Source organism: Nomascus leucogenys, chromosome 6 (genome assembly GCF_006542625.1).
Source record: "Nomascus leucogenys isolate Asia chromosome 6, Asia_NLE_v1, whole genome shotgun sequence".
Classification (NCBI taxonomy): Eukaryota; Metazoa; Chordata; class Mammalia; order Primates; family Hylobatidae; genus Nomascus; species Nomascus leucogenys.
Genome location: NC_044386.1, coordinates 63447692 through 63467838, shown reverse-complemented (window position 1 = coordinate 63467838; position 20147 = coordinate 63447692). Strand labels below are relative to the sequence as shown.

At 39.4% G+C, this 20147-nt stretch overlaps 1 protein-coding gene across 4 annotated transcripts in view; it reads left to right on the top strand.

The window, feature by feature from the left end:
• The first annotated feature begins 1617 nt into the window (after nt 1-1617).
• TMCO5A (transmembrane and coiled-coil domains 5A) overlaps nt 1618-20147 on the top strand; it is a 61746-nt gene continuing 43216 nt past the window's right edge. Inside the window, exons 1-12 of one of the 4 annotated variants that reach the window (XM_003272814.3) lie at nt 1618-1705; nt 2268-2359; nt 3324-3471; nt 3855-3978; nt 4654-4704; nt 5465-5536; nt 8441-8497; nt 8957-9016; nt 9477-9541; nt 10624-10681; nt 14947-14987; nt 18328-18714. In XM_003272814.3, the coding sequence (XP_003272862.2) occupies nt 2317-2359; nt 3324-3471; nt 3855-3978; nt 4654-4704; nt 5465-5536; nt 8441-8497; nt 8957-9016; nt 9477-9541; nt 10624-10681; nt 14947-14987; nt 18328-18526 (918 nt within the window). In that variant the 5' untranslated portion in view covers nt 1618-1705; nt 2268-2316 and the 3' untranslated portion in view covers nt 18527-18714. Of the gene's footprint in view, nt 1706-2267; nt 2360-3323; nt 3472-3854; nt 3979-4653; nt 4705-5464; nt 5537-8440; nt 8498-8956; nt 9017-9476; nt 9542-10623; nt 10682-14946; nt 14988-18327; nt 18715-20147 lie in introns of those variants that run through there. The other 3 variants (XM_030813809.1, XM_012507189.2, XM_030813808.1) reach the window with 3 other exon arrangements.

The following is a 20147-nucleotide window of genomic DNA, read 5'->3' as shown; positions in this document are numbered from 1 at the left end:
GCTTCAGGTATGCAGAACTATATTCTTTAGATTCTGCAACTGATAATACCTTCCCCTCCAGCTCTTGTTCCTAAAATTGGCAGAAAAGACTCAATAAAGCCAGTTTGAGATATCATAAAATTTTCCAATTTAAAATTCTCTTTCAGGTAATTTCTCAGTCTTTTAAGGAGATTCTCCCTCTCCAGAATGCTGCTCTTTCCTAAGATGGTGGCAGGTACAAGGAAAAGCTATGTACTCAGGAAGCATCACAGGAAAAGCTTTGGGTTTTCATGCCTCCCCTACATGCTCCTAGATCTGCTGGACTCTGTGTCCACCTCAGCACAACTGAAGGGCTTCTCTTGCCCACCAAGCCTCTTACCACATCTACACCCCACTTACAGGTCTGAGAATGCTCAGTCGCTTTTTCTGTGCCACCGTAATTATACCTGCAGCAACCTCCCCACCATACACAAAACACATATACACACTGCATTCGCTCTTACCTCCTTCACCTGTTTATGTTTCCTCATGGCAGTGTTACCAAGCAAAAGGGGCTCACTGCCCAATGTTCTGCAAGCCAATACTATGACGCAAGGTTTTTGAGAAAAAAAAAAAAACACCTTTTTACTGTAGGTCTACTAACAAGGACACAGGAATCCAACTCAAATCTGTCTCCCTGTGCTGACTTTCAGGCAGTACTTTTATTAGAAAAGGTTTAGGGAGTGGATTCCGGAATTAGCAAATGACTGGTAGAAGAAAAGGGAAGGTCTGGGAAGTCCTCAGGCATGCACGATTATCTCTTCATGCCTCCTTATGGGTCCCATGTGCAAATTCAGGGGAAATTAGTATAAAACATGCAGTGGAAATTCAAGCTGTGACATCAGTAAGCTTGTTCTGCACAGACTCCAGTTGGCCTTATCGGTTCCAATCGATTTCAGCCAGGTTTTTTGTTTTGAAATCTCTCAAATAGAGGGAGTTTCAGCATTTCAGCAAGTTGTTTATTGTCTTATCTGCTATTCTGCAAGCTCAAGAATTTCTGTTAGTCACTGGTTTCTTTAACTCTTTGGGGTATAGTTTCAGCCAGACCTCCTTTATCATATCAAGTAAAAATAATTTTATTTTATTGATTGTGTTACCAGTCCCCCCTACACACACGCGCACGCACACACACACACACATCTTAGAATATAAACTTCATGAGGTCAAGGGCTTTTGGCTGCTTTGTTCACTCTTTCCCTCCGGTGCTTAGAACAGAGCCTAGAAGATACACATCGTGCTCATTCAGGGTTTCATTGTTTGTTGAATGAATGAGTAGTTAGTTGGCTACATGATGAAATTAGACTGCTGGCCAAAGGACCTAGACTTCTCATTTTAGTCACACGGAGGCAGGAAGAGAGCTTTATCTGCCAGAGAAATAAAAGATAGAGGCTGCCCCTTCAAACGGCCCAGAAATCAAATCCATTGAACCTACTGCTACCTAGGGCAGACTTGGCCATGAAATCCACCTACTTATCTAGGCTCTGGACTCCACACAAATGATGAGAAACCATTGCCACCCACCCCACTATGACATGTTGCCCCGCCCATCCTATGTCAAAAGAAAAGTCATGACCTCTCAGAATGTTCTGAGATTCTATTGGATAGTTCCAGTGGAGAAAGATTAGACTCCTCAGAAGCTAATTGACTAGGGAAGGATCAGGAAGACAAGACACACCAAAAGGGGGAGGTAGAGTTTGTAGAAGAAATAAAGGGGAAAAAAAGAAACTAAGGGGAAGGGAGAGACAAATGATTTACATATACTTGGTTTTCTGAGCCTTCTTTAATACTAAAGATCTTAATATCTGGAAATTCTGGCATAAGCAAAGATAGAGAGCAAAGATTGTTTTTCAGGGATATTGTAAACCTACATCCATGCCCATGGGGCTTTATGGAAAGCAACTGGCCTAGAGCAAAAAGAAACTTATTGATTACCTCTATTTCTTTATATTGTCTTGTATAAACTTCCACAGGGTTTCATGTTGATAAACCATCTCTGACTATGTCTATTAATAGGATGTATATTCCAGCATTATCTCTGTATCCTGACTGTATCTTTAATAGGGTATAATCAGATCATGGGCAGAAGAATCAAAGGGCTGAGTTTTGTCATGGTTAAAATGTGGGGATTAGAGGGAGAAAATGAGTTAACTTAATTTGATTTCTACTTTTTGGGACTCTTCCCTAGTTACTCTATTCATAAATGAACCCATTTTTCCAATTCATTAGACACATCTCTGTTGGCATTTTAGGGAATCTACAATGGAATGACACAAGAAAGATCAGCTGGATTAAGTAGTCATGATTATGCAAAGCCATATACAGAGACCAAGGTGTAAAGCAGGTTTGCTATTGACCCCTTTCTTCATCTTCCAGCCTCCTTCTCGCCTTCTACTCCTGTTATGCACCCACCTCCGCACCCTACCCCAAGCATGCCATACCCTCCTGAAGTGATTACTGTAAATCCCCCATCCAAGCAAGCCCTTCCAAGATAGGACTTAACTTTCCAATATTATCCTTCATTCCTATCTAAAACAAAAGCCCCTGTGCCTCACTACACTAATTGTGGTTAATCAATTCAAACATAAACCAATGAAGTAATTTACATTAGAAGAAAAAGAAAAATATATCAACAGCCTCCCATGTACCCTTTCTAAAATACTCTAGAGTTACCATTATTTCATTTTAATTTACTTCACAAAGGATGTTTGCATTTTTTGAAAGCTATGCTTAGAACCTATGTGGGTGTGCTCAATGGAATGACTGTCATGGCAAAAATTTCAAACTTTGTAGCAGGCAAGTGAGGGAGAGGTGTTGAGATGGGAGGAGGAGGGGAAAAACTGAAGCCCTATCATGCGGTGGGAACCCCTTGTGGCTCTGCAGAAAGCCAGGCCCAACCAGAAGTGACGTGCCAGGTGCTTAGATAAAGGTGTTCAATAAATGTGTACTGTATGAGCAGGTTTTGTGAATAGTTTATCTAACAAAAGATTGCCAAGAGAAACATTTCTCTTCAATGCAAGGGGTTATTTAAAGAAGCAAAGCTTCTCATGAAACCAGAGCAAAGGTGCACGATTAGATTGAGCACTTTGGAGAGAAAGCCTGGGAAAGACCCTTGCCGACTGACCTGAGAATTATCGAAACAGTTGTAGAGCATGATCAAGAAATGTAATTTTTCAAGAATGAAAATGGTATGCCCCCAGAGAGAGCAAGGTTAATAAACTAGATGTCTTCTAAATACCCTTTTTGGCCTAATGATTACTGATCTTGAGATAACTGGCCCTTATTCATTTGGGGGGCTGAGTCTATAGGTCGGAGAAAATGGAAATCAAGATTGGCTCAGTCAAAAAGAAACATTATCAGTTTGAACATGGACCTTGAAAGGGATATGCAGAGAATAGATGAAGCAAATCAGAAACTTCTTCTCAAGATCCAAGAGAGAGAAGATAAGATTCAGAGGTGAGTATTAAGGTTTCATGAGGGAAATTCCCAATCCAAAGAAGGGGTGGAGGACCAAAACCAAAACTGAATTTTCCTGCTTGCTCTAGAGACCTCTATCTTGTGTGGCAAAAAGTTAATTCTTCATTCTTTGACATTTCTCTTGAACACTGAAGCACAGCAAGTTTCAAATAGATTCCTAAAAGATGGAGTTGAGAAAACACTGGGGTGTTTGGCTTAGGAATCAGGCAGGTCTTCCTTCTTTATGGATTCAGTAAGGAAGAATTTTCAGCTTGAGATTCATGTACACTGTCCCTGAAGTTCCCTTATATCTGATATCTGTGTTTTATCAGTTCTGAAACTGCCAAGCATGGGTCCTCATGGCATGTGCTTGTGTTGTCCAGGCTGGAAAGTGAGATCATTCAGACGGGGGACCTGGTAGAAGATGAAGAGTGGGAGAAGGAGAACCGCACCACGATGGAAAGGGAAAGAGCCTTGCAGGAGCTGGAGGAAGAAACAGCCAGACTTGTAAGCAAGAAGTTGGGAAGAACCGTTTAATAGGTTGCATTCCTCATTCCATCCTTCATCAGTTATCAGATAAGCTTGTCTCTCCTTTTTATACATGAAGAGTAGCCACCCCAAAAGTCATGACAGAATTTGTCCATGCATGGAAGGGGATGTGTCTGGCTTCTTGGGCAATGTTTAATCATTGGGAAGCCCTGCAGATGGGCATCTATATCCCTGTATTTCACCTGTGGTTTGATTTCAATATACACATGACATTATGCAAATAAGGTCAAGCTACTGCAGGAAAATATAGCTGGGGTGAAATGGACAGCAATCAACTGAATAAGAACAGATGGGCCGGGCGTGGTGGCTCACGCCTATCCCAGCACTTTGGGAGGCTGAGGCGGGCGGATCACGAGGTCAGGAGATTGAGACCATCCTGGCTAACATGGTGAAACCCCGTCTCTTCCAAAAAATACAAAAAAATTAGCCAGCCATGGTGGCAGGCGCCTGTAGTCCCAGCTACTCGGGAGGCTGAGGCAGGAGAATGGCGTGAACCTGGGAGGCGGAGCTTGCGGTGAGCCGAGATCACACCACTGCACTCCAGCCTGGGTGACAAAGTGAGACTCCATCTCAAAAAAAAAAAAAAAAAATAGAGTACAGAGGTAGACTTACACTGTTATTTCTCTCTTACAGGAAAGGAAGAATAAGACATTGGTCCACAGTATAACAGAACTTCAACAAAAGGTGAGGTAGGGTTCTTGTGTTCTCCAGTGCCTCCACAATAGCCCCATTCATCAAAGAGGCAAGGCTTGGGGGAAGTGATGATAGAGGAACCCATAAGTCAGAGAGGCCTGTATGTGGAGTGCCTACTACTCTCTAATCCACTCCCCTGAGGCCAAGGTTCATGACCTAAATATTATGGATTTTCTCTGTAAGCATGAGGGGAAAGGAATTGATAGAATATTTAGTAATCTCATGGGTTCTTCATTCTATCACCAGAAAATGGATTCCAACAGATACTCTGTTGAAGTCATTGACTGGAACCTTTGGGTGAGAGGTTAATTTTACTTTCAACAGAGACCTTTTAAACAACAACAACAATAATTAACTTAATCCCCAAGGATTTCCTTTTTCTTATCTAGCCATTTCCAATACCTCAATACCTCCTCAGATTACAGTGGGCTTCCAATGATTACCCTACTCTCTGACCCGTGAGTAGAAAGTAGCCTTCTACTGTAGAGGGCTGTATCCCTGAGTAACCCAGCATGAATTAGGGGTTCAGGAAAGTACTCCTGCCTTGAGTGGACTCTAGCACCAGTGGCCAAGACTAGTGAGAAGAAGATGGAGGTAGAACAAAGATGCTTCCACAGGTCACCAAATATCTCCCAAAGGACCATGTCCTAGAAAGTTTTATAAAGGCCATAGTTACTAATCTCCACACTCAAGAGAAAGTCTTTGCCTTCTACACCTTTTAATTTAGTATATTTTTTATTTGAAACTATAGCTTACAAGGAAATCACAAAAGATAACCAATTGTGAACAAAGCAGTCCAGATGGAGCCCTAGAAGAGACAAAGGTAAATGAAAAAGCAATCCTAAATGCGGTTGGGCTATGTAACCAGGAAACGAGCTGTTAAGTTGGAAATCATTGTCAACGTTGTGACAAATCCTTGGTAGTTTTCCCCCATGTCAAGCTTAAGCTTGAGCCACTGAGTGCTGAATTCTTCTCTGCCCTTAGTAAGGAATGTCACTCTTAAGTATTATTTATTGTTCTCTCTTCTGTTAGGAAGAGCAGGGCGCAAATGCATATGTAACATTTGGGGCAGTTAAAGTCCCCAGTTTAAAGCCACAGCACATAATTTGGTGTATGAAGTTGGGTAATTTAATTGCTTCCTCTCAGCCTCAGTTTCAAGATTAAATGAAATTGTGTATATAAAATATTCTCTCCTTTTTTGGATGGCTGCAACTTCAAAAAGTTGCATAAGTTTTACGTTATTATTTACAAGTCTTGCTGAGGTGCACGTATGAATTCATAGAGGCAGAACTAGGATTTGTAAGTCTACTGAGTGCTTGGCAATTTATGTACCCTGTCATGGATTCCAATCTAGAAAAGGGTTCAGTTAGTCACTCAAGTATTTAATGTGACCACTACCTGCTAAGCACATCATTCTCTGCTTGGCATATCTTTAACTGTGTTCCAGAGCTAAGAACCTGAGACCAACCACAACCTATTTGATGAGAGAGAGAGAGAAATTTTTTTGTGTGTATTCATGGGGTACAAGTGCCATTTTGCCAACACTGACATATTGTGTTGTGGAGACTTTATTTTTCTTCAGAGAGCAGATAAATTTTTTTATTATTATACTTTAAGTTCTAGGGTACATGTGCACAACGTGCAGGTTTATTACATATATACACATGTGCCATGTTGGTGTGCCGCACCCATTAACTCATCATTTGATTTTTTTGACACCTTCTATAGAATTACATCTTTGTCCTTGCCTTATCTAACTTCTGTTTACCCTCTAAAGCCTACACTTGGTTGTGTATATGAAGCCTCTGAAGATTTGGATACATAGAAAATAGAAATAGAAAACGAAAGTATGGAGAATTACTCCCCTATCTTCTCCTGGCCAATTTAGTTTTGATGACCACAAAAATAGGAAGTCCAAAGCCACCAAATAAGCTTACTTGGCTGTGCTCATTCAGGTAAGTTATCTGGAAAGAGAGAAATCAGGAAGAAATTGGAGCCAAAATTAGGAAGAGCTATAAAGACCCCTGGCTGCACTTGCCATATGATTGCAGTGGTCAGGACACTGATTTTCTTCCAAGATCACTTCTTTTTCCCAGAAAATAAGCCCAGCCAGAATTGAGTGGTGACACTTTAAGTCTGGCTGTGCTCACTATTTCAGGTGATAGAGAATAGAGTCTAGTGTTAGTCAGAATAATGGCCATTATTTTGCTGGCTAGCCCTAAAGAGTTCTAGAGTACTGTTTAATCCTTTGAACCACTCTTTGCCCACCTATTTTATTGAATTATCAGATGATATCTCTAATTCTGTGAAACGTACAGAATCTCTTTTGCTTCTGTTCCTCTGGCATGCTAGTAATCAGTGCAGCAGCTAATAGGGTGCCTAATTCAACCCTTTGTGACTCACACCATTGGCTTGAAACTATATATCCCTTAGCACATTTGGCTAACTGGTCCTGGATGTAACTGACTGAAGAGTGAAGCAACTCTCAGAAGAATCTGGATGTGAAATAATGGCACCTAGATGAAAGTGGGAACAGCAGAGCCGAAAAGGGAAGGAAGAATTGTCATGTCTGCTCTTCCGCCAAATTATCTCCCAGATGCATCCATTCCTCTCTACCACTTCTGTTACTACTGTCCTTTTGCAAGCCACCATAACCCCTTACCTGGACAACAGGAGTCACCTCTCAACCAGTCTCCCTGCTTCTACTCTCACACCCAAACAACCATTTTTTTAGACACAGAAAAGGCTATTCTCTAAAAACATGAATCAGATTTTGTCTTTAGACTTCAAGCCTCTCCTGCCTTCTCACTGCAGTTAGAACAAAGAACCGAAATCCTTTTAGAAGCCACAAGGCCCTGCACAATCTAGCCCCTGTCTACCTTATCCCACATTGTCTTGTACCTACCAATTTCTCTTATGTTCTGGCCACACATCTCCTTCATAAAAGGGAAATCTGTAATAACCTCATGGTCTTGGCCCTTGCCATACCCTTCACAGAGAACATATTTCTTGCAAATCTCCATTTAGCTAGCATTTATCATTTAGGCTTTAGCTCAAGTATCATTACATCAGAGAGGCCTTTGCCAACCACCTACCACCTCCTCTCACCCCACCACTACCATCACTATCTTTAAACATTAATGTTTTTGTTTCCTTCATAGCACATACCATTATCATGTAGATGTATTTGTTGTGTCTCCCTACTACAATGCCAGCTCTGCGAGGGTGGAGAGCTGGTCTATCCTGTCTACTACTGTATCCTAAGTACTACCCCCTGACACACATGCTTCACTCCAGGATAGCAGCTGATACAGAATGGTCTTTTGCCAAGTATTGAAGGAAATCAAAGGGCAAGCAAGGCATACAGGGAGGGAGAAAGGAGTGAACAAACACCTTAGAGTCTGACCGACTATATTAAAAGGAAGAGTGAAGTTTTTCAAAACTGGTATTATTTTTAAGAGAAATGGCTAAGTAAGAGTAGGAAGCTCAGAATTGAAGTTTAGGGGTGAAGGTAGCATCAAATGAAGACTGAAAGTTAAGGAGTATAAAAGAGCAAGTTTACCAAGCAGCTGCAAAGGGTGCTGGGTGGTTTAACTCCTCCATCAGGAGACGTGTGAAGTCATGGCCCTGAGGCTCCTCACAGCTTGTGAGGCCACCTTGGTGACAGCATTTCATTCCTGCACAGCTTTTACCTTGCCGAGTTAGCAGTCTCTTTTGCTTTCTTTAGGCTAAGTTACAACAGCTGGAAGCTTCCTATGCACGCCAAGAGAAGGAGCTGCTCAAGGTAACAGCAGGAACTTCAATGTGACTTCTCCCCAAAAAGGGAAATGTGGTCTTTGGTCAATCTATTTCTCAAATGATTGATTTACATTAAGGTTCCAGATCCAAAACCATGATGGGGCTAGGGAGGTGTAAAGAAAAGGAAGATAAGCACAATCCCTGAGGTTACTTTCTCTTCAAACTTTTTTTTACATAATACACTCTACAGTTTGTATCTCGCAAATATTAGTATCTATCTATTCCTCTCCCAACTGCCCCCAAATTCCACCTTTGACCAATAACTCCCATTTGGATTATTTACCCTTAAAAAAGGAAATACATTTATCTGTACAGCAAAATGAAAACATATTTACAACAATTAGAAAACCACATTTAGGAGCTGGGACCCAAGAGGAAACAAGTATGCTTATGTTCTTATAGCAATTTACTGAAATATATTTACAACCAAATTTTGATTTCCCAGGTAATGAAGGAGTATGCATTTGTGACCCAGCTCTGTGAAAATCAAGCCCTCTACATAAAGGTAGAGCTTCTTGGTAAAGGGATAGCAAAGAGTTTATTAAGGTACAGGATGAAATAGAACCAGGATTTTCAAAGAATACTGTCCAGAGCAATTTCAACAGTTCACGGTGGCACTACTAGGAGACTTTAAGGTCATCAGCACCCCACCTCACTACCAATATCACTCTATTTGTCTTTGTCTCCCTGGGAATTCCTGCCCTGCTCTCCCACTGTCTGTGCTGTTAAGTTAATAATACACACTTCTGCTCTTTATAATGTCAGTGATGCCCAGAAACCTATCCAGTGGTAAGGCATAGTGAGACATCAAGAGTAGTGGTAGGGTGAGGTTTATGAAAGCAGAGAAAGTGGCAGTGGGAATACCAAGCATTCATGGTATCATGTAACAACAAGTGCTTATTATGCTTCGAAAAATTATAAACTTTCTAAGTAGTAACTGTGGCTTCCTTTGTTTCTCTTTGAAGAAGTACCAGGACACACTGAAGAAAATAGAAGAAGAACTAGAGGCTTGGTTCCTTGAGAGAGAAGTGTGAGCTTTGGCAAAGGAACACCCTGGTTTTGGTAGAAACTCCATCTCAGCCTGAGTCAGAGCAAACAGTTCTCAGACCAATTTCTATTTGGAATTGAATGAGTCCCGACGCCACATATCTTTGCCCTCTGTTAGTGATCTGGTTGACCCCAGTAGATCACACCAACTTAAAACTTCCAGTCATTGTCTCATCCTTCTAAAAAGACCACAGAAACACATCTCCCTTCATAATTTTATCACATTATCACATTATTATTCAGGTTGATATTAAGAGTAAAAACAGAGTTGGTGGTCAGTCACCTTGATAAGTAGGGTATTCCTTATGTATCACAGAAAGGCCTTTTAATTAATACCATCCTCACTTCCCCCAACTATATGGACACCCAACCATATGGGATAGGCATGAAACTAATCTCTAGACTCATACTACAGCTACCACATTATATAAATCAGAACTGTACACTGTATTGAACTACGAACATTTAAAATTAGAGATTATAAAGGGAAAGCACTGCTCAAAATACACTGAGTTTGTCAAGAGTATAAATGGTGAGAAATCCAAACCAAAAACCTCATCTCCATTTCTTGATCCCCTTTGTAAGTTAAATCTTAATGCAGTCAAGAAGTATTTCTATTTATGAAATATTTTTAAATCCTTAGATCAAGAACAAGGGATCAAAACTGCATATAACCTCTCTCTCTATATATATATAGTCCAGGGTCCTAGGACTTGTAGATCCCTACCCCTAAAAGACACCTTCAAGTCACTCAAGATCCCTGCTGAACATTGGTTTATGGCTTAACTGTTAAGCCAAGATTCTAGAACAGGTTGCTCAGTAGAATTTTCTGTGCTAGTTAGTAGGTGAAACTAACTACATATGGCAATTGAGTACATAAAAGATGTACTCAACTGAGGAAATTAATTTTAACTTTAATTAATTTAAATAGCTATAGGTAGACAGTAGTTACAATATTGGACAGTACAGATTTAGAATATAAAGCTTTTTTTAAAATAACCATAGTGTAGTATGAATATTTTAGTGCACTTTTTTCAATTTCTGTCCTGGCTTTTATCTTCATAGATCAAAACTTGTGAGCATGAACTCTGTGGAAAAAGAGCATACCAGCCAAAATAATGAGGTAAACACTCCACTCTCTCTTCAGCTCCTCACAGTGTCATTGCCTTTCAAAGACATCTCCAGCAAACTATAAGTCACCAAATATATACCCAGTCTTGCCATGTGCATTTTCCAAGAACAGCACCAGCTATAATTACAGAGCACTCCAACCCTAAACAAACAAACTAGACTCTAAGGAACAATCTACTTTCTTCTCATTCAGCCATACAAATAACAGGCTCTCAAAAAACTAGCTGAAGACCTAAGAGAACTCAGAATGGAGGCAAGAAGCAAGAACCTTAATTGAGGGTATGCTTTATAGAAAGAGGCCAATACAGGGCACATACACCACCTCTTCCATCTCCTGCAATCACAGTACTCTTTCCTGATGATCTTGACATGGTCCCTAATCTCTCACAACACAGAGCACCCACCATCTGTCATCATCTAGTCAGAATTGGCCTGTGAGTTAAAACATAGAAAGCTATTGCTTCGTTATGACACTGTTTCAGTGTCTGTTCACATTTAACATAACGAAGCTACCAGCACACATGTAAAGGTCTGAAGGAAACAGAACAATTTCATACAGAGCACCAATCCTCTTGGCCTGCTTGATGTCTTGTGGCAGCAAGGATAAAAGGTTAAAGTTAAACTTTGGTTGGGTTTTAATTTTGTAATTTATATTGGCTTTAGAGTCCAGGTTGACAAACATCAGAAATTACAGATAGTCAAGATAAATACTCAGAAAAGAGAACTAATCACTTCCTTAAAAGCAAATATCAAATATTGGCCATTGTGCTTGGGTCATCCAAATGTTTGGATATATGTTAGGCCATGTCCATGGTTCTTAGGGTACTGAACAAGTCATTCTGGCCCCGAAGCTTGCATATTCTGCTTAGTAAACAAAATCCCAGAAATTAACTCGACCCACTCCTGTACAACCAAGTTTTTGACATCTCCAATGTGTCCTACCATCTCTCCCCACAGCTCATCAAAATATTCCTTCTAACTATGTATCAGAGGAAAAAAATAAAGTTGTCTACATCAAGCTTATCAGGGTCCCATGATGGTTCAATGACCTAGTGATGTCTGAGCAACTTTGGAGAGAGGATGCTTGAGAACTGACTGTTTGGCAGGCCATGTGATCTTACTCAAACTATAGATCAAAATTTGTAATCCTAAAAGTTTCTTTCTAATTCAAATTCTGTGAGCCTCATTTCCACAGCTCTAATTTTTTTTAGTAGAAAGATGAAGTCTCACTATGTTGTTCAGGCTGGTCTTGAACTCCTGGGCTCAAGGGTTCCTCCCACCTCAACCTCCCAAGTAGCTAGGACTACAGGCGCCCACCACCATGCCTGGCTTGCTCTAAAATGTGATCATAATTCCTCTTTTTATCTCATAAGGAAGGTTAAAGGACAATGAAATAACTAAGAAGATATTTTGAAACAAGAATGCCAACAGAAATACAGGACATAGCCTCATCTTTAGATTTTTTTTTTTTCTTCAACTTTTAAGTTCAGGGATACATGTGCAGGAAGTGCAGGTTTGTTACATAGGTAAACGTGTTCCAGGGTGGTTTGCTGCACAGATCATCCCATCACGTATGTATTAAGCCCAGCATCTATTAGCTATTCTTCCTGATGCTCTCCCTCCCACTACCTCAACCCCACTGACAAGCTCCAGTGTGTGTTGCTCCCCTGCATGTGTCCATGTGTTCTTATCATTCAGTTCCCACTTATAAGTGAGAACATGCAGTGTTTGGGTTTCGGTTCTTGGGTTAGTTGGCTGAGTAAAATGGCTTCCAATACTACCCATGTCCCTGCAAAGGACATGATATCATTCCTTTTTATGGCTGCATAGTATTCCATGATGCATATGTATCACACATTCTTTATCCAGTCTATCATTGATGGGCACTTAGGTTGATTCCATGTCTTTGCTATTGTGAACAGTGCTGCAATGATATTTGTGTGCATGTGTCTCTATGATAGAATGATTTATATTCCTTTGGGTATATACACAGTAATGACATTGCTGGGTCAAATGGTATTTCTGCCTCTAGGTCTCTCAGGAATTGCCACACTGTCTTCCACAATGGTTGAACTAATTTATACTCCCACCAACAGTGTAAAACCATGCCCTTTTCTCTGCAACCTCACCAGCATCTGTTGTTGTTTGACTTTCTAATAATAGCAATTCTGACTGGTATCAGATGGTATTGCATTGTGGGTTTGATTTGCATTTCTTTAATGATCAGTAATGTTGAACTTTTTTTGTATGTTTGTTGGCTATATGTATGTCTTCTTTTGAGAAGTGTCTGTTCATGTTCTTTGTCCACTTTTTAGTGAGGTTGTTTTTTTCTTGTAAATTTGTTTAAGTTCCTTATAGACTCTGGGTATTAGACATTTGTCAGATGCATAGTTTTCAAAAATTTTCTCCTATTCTGTAGGTTGTCTGCTCACTCTGATGACAGTTTATTTTCCTGTGCAGAAGCTCTTTAGTTTAAGTATATCCCACTTATCTAATTTTGCTTTTCTTGCAATTGCTTTTGGCATTTTCATCAAGAAATCTTTGCCCATGCCTATGTCCATGGTATTGCCTAGATTTTCTTCTAGAGTTTTTACTATTTTGGGTTTTACATTTAAGTCTATAGTCCATCTTGAGTTAATTTTTGTATATTATGTAAGAAAGCAGTCTAGTTTCAATTTTCTGCATATGGCTAGCCAGTTTTCCCAGCATCATTTATTGAATAGGGAGTCCTTTCCCCATTGTTTGTTTTTGTCAGGTTTGTTGAAGATCAGATGGTTGTAGGTGAACAGTCTTATTTCTGAGTTTTCTATTTCATTGGTCTATGTGTCTGTTTTTGTACTAGTACCATGCTATTTTGGTTACTGTAGCCTTGTAATACAGTTTGAAGTCAGGTAGCGTGATGCCTCCAGCTTTGTTTTTTTGCTTAGAATTGTCTTGGCTATTAGGGCTTATTTTTGGTTCCATATGAATTTTAAAAACATTTTTTTCTAATTCTGTGAAAAATGTCAATAGCAGTTTAATGTGAATAGCATTGAATCTAGAAATAACTTTGGACAGTATGGCCATTTTCATGATATTGATTCTTTCTATCCATGAACATGGAATGTTTTTCCATTTGTTTGAGTCCTCTCTGATTTCTTTCAGCGGTGGTTTGTAGTTCTCCTTGAAGGAGTCTTTCACTTCCCTTGTAAGCTGTATTCCTAGATATTTTATTTTTTTGTAGCAATTGTGAATGGGAGTTCATTCATGATTTGGCTCTCTGCTTGACTGTTGTTGGTGTATAGGAATGCTGTGACTTCTGCACATTGAGTTTGTAGCCTGAGACTTTGCTGAAGTTGCTCAAGATACTTTTGGGCTGAGATGATGGAGTTTTCTAGATATAGGATCATGTCACCTGCAAACAAAGATAATTTGACTTCCTCTCTTCCTATTTGAATACCCTTTATTTCTTTCTCTTTACTGATTGCCCTGGCCAGAACTTCCAATGCTATGTTGAATAGGAGTGGTGAGAGAGGGCATCCTTGTTTTGTGCCAGTTTTCAAGGGGAATGCTTCCAGCTTCCTCCTATTTAGTATGATATTGGCTGTGGATTTGTCATATATGGCCCTTATTATTTTGAGGTATGTTCTTTCAATACCTAGTTTATTGAGAGTTTTTAACATTAAGAGATGTTGAATTTTATCAGAGGTCTTTTCTGCATCTATTGAGATAATCATGGGTTTTTGTTTTTAGTTCTGTTTATGTGATGGATTACATTTCTTGATTTGTGTATGTTGAACCAACTTTGCATCCCAGGGATGAAGCCAAACTTGATCACTCATCTTTAGATTTTTATAGCTTTTAAGACTTATCTCTTAAGATATGTTTATATAGTTTTCTTAGCCTATAAGCTTCTCTAACAGTCACTGGCTGAGCAGAAGATAGAATGGTATAGTTGAGAGAGCCAAGAATGTGGAGTCAGAGAATCCAGGTTCCAGGCCCGATCCTGCCGCTAACTAGCTATGTGATCTTGGGCAACATACTTTGCCTTTCTGTGCCTTAGTTTAGTCATATAAATATGTAAAAAGGTAGGACAAATAATAATAATAATAAATATATTTTAAAATTTTGGCCTGAAAATTATATGTGCTTATGCATATAAAAAGAATTTGTTAAAGTTATCTAAATAACATATAACTAATGGCTCACTAAATATTATTGGACAATGATAATACCCTCCAGAAATTGCTTATTTATCAATATCCTTTCTTCTTCCAGGGTACTCCTACCCAAAAGACAGCAACGTTATTCAGTAAAAAGTAAGTAAAATATCTTCAAGTAAACTTCCTATAAAATTGGGAGCCTTATTTAGCTATCCTGGCAGAGGGAAAAGTCTAGACAAGGAGAACCTTGTATATGCATGTGCACACACACACACACACACACACACACAAGTCAGCAAACTAATGTCTTTGTATTTCTCAATTTTAATGTTATGACTTACTTGTTTAAAGGTAATTAATAATCTCAACGTTCCATTATTAAAAATCAACAGCCTTTTGGTATTAAGAAATAGAAATTTGATTATGTAAAAGAGATGTGGCAAATCTCTTATTTACTGCCTTTTCCCTTTAACAATTTGGATTAGCTTGATGTGTCTGGTTTCCTAGTAGCATTGGTAGATTAGAATGAAGACTGTCACATGCTAGTATACCACTGCCTAATAAGGGATAGAAGGGAGACAAGCATTATGAGAAAGAGCATCTAACAGTATCCAACACATAATGGTTGCTTGAAAATACTTGTTAAATTGGATAAAAATTTAAGATTCAAACACCTGAGGAGATATTCATCCTGAGGGAATCACCGTGATAGCAAAGTAAAATTGGTATTCATGAAGCTCCTACATTTTCAAGAAAAGGTCAAATTATATTCAATATAATCTGTTTAAGAAGGCATAAAGAAACATTTATTCAAAATGGTATGAAATATGATTTAGAGAGAGTTCCATCAAAATGTTTAACATAAAATTATTGGTGCTTAAAGGTCAGCTCCAATTGTCTAGAAAATTTGCTTAAGTAGAATACCCCTTCATACCAGATAAATGAAATATTACATATTTCAATATTCCTAAATACAATATTCCTGAAACAACTAGCAGAATTTTCTCTAGAACTCCTAGTTTGTTCTCTTATACCCCAACACAAGGGCCCACCATGGAATTGACTGTGTGGATTTCTAGAATAAGGACTGTCTGCCTAAAGAGACTTGGTATCCTGAAGGAAATCTTAGAAAAGAGATCCTGAAAGTCTAGCTAATCATGTCAAACTATAAATGTCTTTCCTCTCATTCTGCTTCAACATCTTGTGGGGCACTGGTACATTGGGCACTAACTCAAGAGACAAGAAAGCTAGGCTATTCCTAGGATTTTGCCTGGGAATGCAATCCCAGAACCTTCTCATGCATATTGGCTCAAATTTCATGGAGAGTGGTGGGAAGATTTGTCAAGGGCTTCTGATTCTAATTTTGACCAAGGTGTTGTACTGAAATGAGTGCTGGCTCCTGTCACCAAGATCAACCATAGCAGCAAACTTGAGAAAAGTAGAGGGGAAGGGGCTGTTTTTGACCTTTAAGGGTGAATAGTGAATTTGTCCTGGGGCAGAGGCATCCCAAAACAGCTGGGTAAGAATAATACAGGCAAGAAATGGGGAAGGTTTCCTCATGCAAATCATATTAAAGCCATAAGGCCTAAATAACTCATCAGTTGAAAGAAAAAAAAATCAAGACCACCATAAGAAGGTTTATAAAAAATTATTACAAAATATTACAGATAACATGAATGAAAGAAGACAATACAATCATGGATAGAAACTCATATCAAAAAAGTAAGAATTGCCTCCAAATGATTAATAAATTCAACTCAATTTCAATCAGACTCTCCAAATGGTTTTTCATGGAATTGAATAAAATAATTCTAAAATATACTCTATAAGGAAGAATAAAGGGTCAAGAATAACCTGGACAGTTTTAAAGAGCAGGGAGTGGGGAACATGCCCTTCCAGATATCAGGACTTACTATGACGCTATAGTAATTGTTATAGTGTGGTATTGGGACAGGAATAGGAAAACTACCTAGTGGAATGGAACAAAGAGTTCAGAAATTGTGCACATAGCAAACTTTGGTATGTGACAGTGATTGCATGTCAAAGGAAAAGGCAGAACGAACTGTTCAATAAGAACAGCAGGGAAAAAAATGGTTATCTATATGAGATTGGATCACTAAATACAGTATATACAAAAGGCAAGCCCAGATGTTTTAAAGATGTAAATGCTAAAAAAAATAAAAATCTTCAAAACTCTGTATTATTTTCTATGCTACATAATAAATTACCCCCCAAAACTTAGTGACTTCAAAGAACAAACATTTATTAGCACAGTTTCTGTGGGCCAAGGGGTATCAGCCAAATGGTTCTAGCTAGTATCTGTCAGGAAGTTGCAGTTAGGATGTTGATCAAAATTGCAGTCATTAGAAGGCTTGGCTGGAGCTAGAAGTTATATTTCCAAGGTAACTAACTCGCACATCTGGCAAGCTTTTTCTGGTAGTTGACACAAAGTTTCAGTTCCTCACTACGTAGACCCTTCCATAAGGCTGCTTGAGTGTCCTCACAACATGACTGCTGTCTTCCTCCAAAGGGTGTGCAGGAAACTGCAATACCTTTATGGTGTAATCTAGGAAGCTGCACTACATACTGTGACTTTCACCATATTCCATTCTTTAGAAGTAAGTTATTAAATCCAGCCCAAACTCCAATGGAGGGGAATACTCTTGAGGGGAGGAGTAACAAAGAATCTGTAGACATATTTTTAAACTAACATAGACTTTTAATAGAAAATATAAGTATCTTTCAGGTATTGGGATAGGGGATTTTTTTAAAAAGGACACAGAAAGCATTGATCCTAATTAAAGAAAAGATGGACAAACTAGACCCTATTAAAATTGAGAATTTTTTTCTTTAACATCTTAGAGCAAGTGAAAGTTATGAGGTTGGGAGGATACATAACAATACACATAATGGAAAAGGATTGATATCAAGAACATAAAACAAACTCTTACAAATCAACAAGAAAAGCTCAAACTACCTTGTAGATAAATGGGCAAGAAGAAACACATAAAACCAATAAACCTATAACAGATGTTCGCATCATTGTTCATCAGGGAAATGCATATTAAAGCCATAATGAGAGAATATTTTGCACCCATTTGATCAGCAAAAGTGTTTAAATCTGATAATATCAAGTGTTGGAGAGGATATGGGTCCACAGAAACCTATACCTTGCTAGAGGGTTATAAACCAATGAAACTGTTTTGAAAAACAACTTGCCAAACCAAAACCAAAAATAAACAAAACGAAAAATCAGAGAACAAAATTATTTTAGTGATAAATGCTACCAAGAAAATAAAACATGGTAATGGACAGAGAATAACCAATAGACCAGAACATGGGAGGGGGAGCTGCCATTATAAAGGGTTGTCAGGAAAGGGGGTGATAATCCATTTGAATATCAATTAGGAGCCAGATATGCATTCAGGTATGATTTATTTTTTGTTCCAAGTTTTCTAACCTTCTGGTTAACAGTTTAATGGCATTCTCTTTTTAGGATTTTTTGCTGTCTCTTTTTCATCACCCTATTTTTCATCAGACTGCTGAGCTACATGTTTTTTCATGTAAGATTCATAAATCCAGATCTCCTCATCAATGTACTGCCCAAGGTACTGAGCAGGAGCAGCTTGTGGAAGCTCAGATGCTTCTTCTTTCCATCTCTCACACTTGAGACAGAGGACATTTTACCCCACTGATTCCCCAAGAAATATCCTTGAGCAACAGAAGGGAAGCGGGATCCGAGCTTGTAGAAGGGAGGCATGAAACTTGTGGAGGAAAGAGATTTGCTTCAGTTTTTTCCTCACTGTTTGCCTGCTTGACTACCTTCTGTCACCACGTCATCTTTCCAGGATTAACCTTGACCAGTAAAACACTCTGTAATAGATTTATGTGGCTCTATGGATCGGCTGAATAGTACTTGATAGTAAACAAATTTGACCATTTGGGGAATTATATAGATGCTAAGAAAAGTTAATTGATAAATTATTCTAGTGAATCTCAAAAATCTGACACACTGGATTCCTGAAATACAGAAGATTGCTTATATTAGAACTCATAGGTTGTAAGTGACCTTACCTTAAGATAATTTATAGCAAATACATAAGTATTTATATTTACATATTTAAATATAAAATAAAAAGTCCATGAATAAATAAGCTAGGCAAGAAATCAGAAGACTCCACCAATTATCCCCCTTCAAGGACACCAATTTAACAACTATCTACATAAAGAAAGCACCTTTTTAAGAATCAAAAATCAGGTGAGCACTCACAGTCGGTAGTTTTAACTTCATATTGCTGAAAGAGACACTGAAGAGATAGGAAAAACAGTCTGGAATCGCCAATGCCACCCCTTCCCCATCCTCCAGCAGCAAGGGTGTGGTGTGGAGAGCATTTCTGTGTGGTGGGGAGAGAAAGATTGCAGCATTTGTGAGACATTGAACTCAGTGCTTCCCTATTATAACAGAAAACAAAACCAGACCAAACTCACTTGACACCTGCCCACAGAGGGATAATTTAAATCAGCCCTAGCTAGAGGAGAATTGCTGATCACAGCTGTCGGAATTTAAGTTTCTGCAAGCCTTGCCACTGCCAAGCTAAAGTACTCTGGAGGCTTAAATAAACTGGAAATTCCTAGGTGAGTACTAGTGCTGCACTAGGCCCAGACACAGTGGACTTGGAAGGGAGTGGGGGTGGTCACAGAGTGGCTAAGGGAGTGCTGGAATCACCCCTCCCCTAATCCCAGGCAGCACAGCTCATGGCTCCAAAAGAGACTGTTTCCCACTGCTCAAGGAGGACTCAAGTTGGGAGGACTTTGTCTTGCATCTTGAATAGCAGCTCAGCCACAGGAAGATAGGGCACCAGTCAGAGTAATCAGTCCCCCTTTCCAGGCCCTAGCTCCCAGATGACATTTCTAGACACACTCTGGGCCAGAAGGGAGCCTGCTACTTTGAAGCGGACTCAGTCCTGGAAGGACTCATCACCTGCTAACTGAAAAGCCTTTGGGCCCTGAATAACCAGCAGCGATACTTAGGTACTATGTGGAGGGCTTTAGGAGAGACCCTGAGAATTTCTGGCTTCAGGTGAGACTCAGCATAGTCCCAGCTATTGTGGCTATGGGTCAAGATTCCTTCTACTTGAGAAAAGCAGAGGAAAAAGCAAAGTGGACTTTGTCTTCCAGCTTGGTCACAGTGAGGTAGAGCACAGAGTGAGCCCTTGGGTACCCAATTTCAGGACTTGGCTCTTGGAATACGTTTGTGGAACTGCCCTAGGCCAGAGGGGATCCCACTGCCCTGAAGGGTGAGTCCCAGGCCAGGCA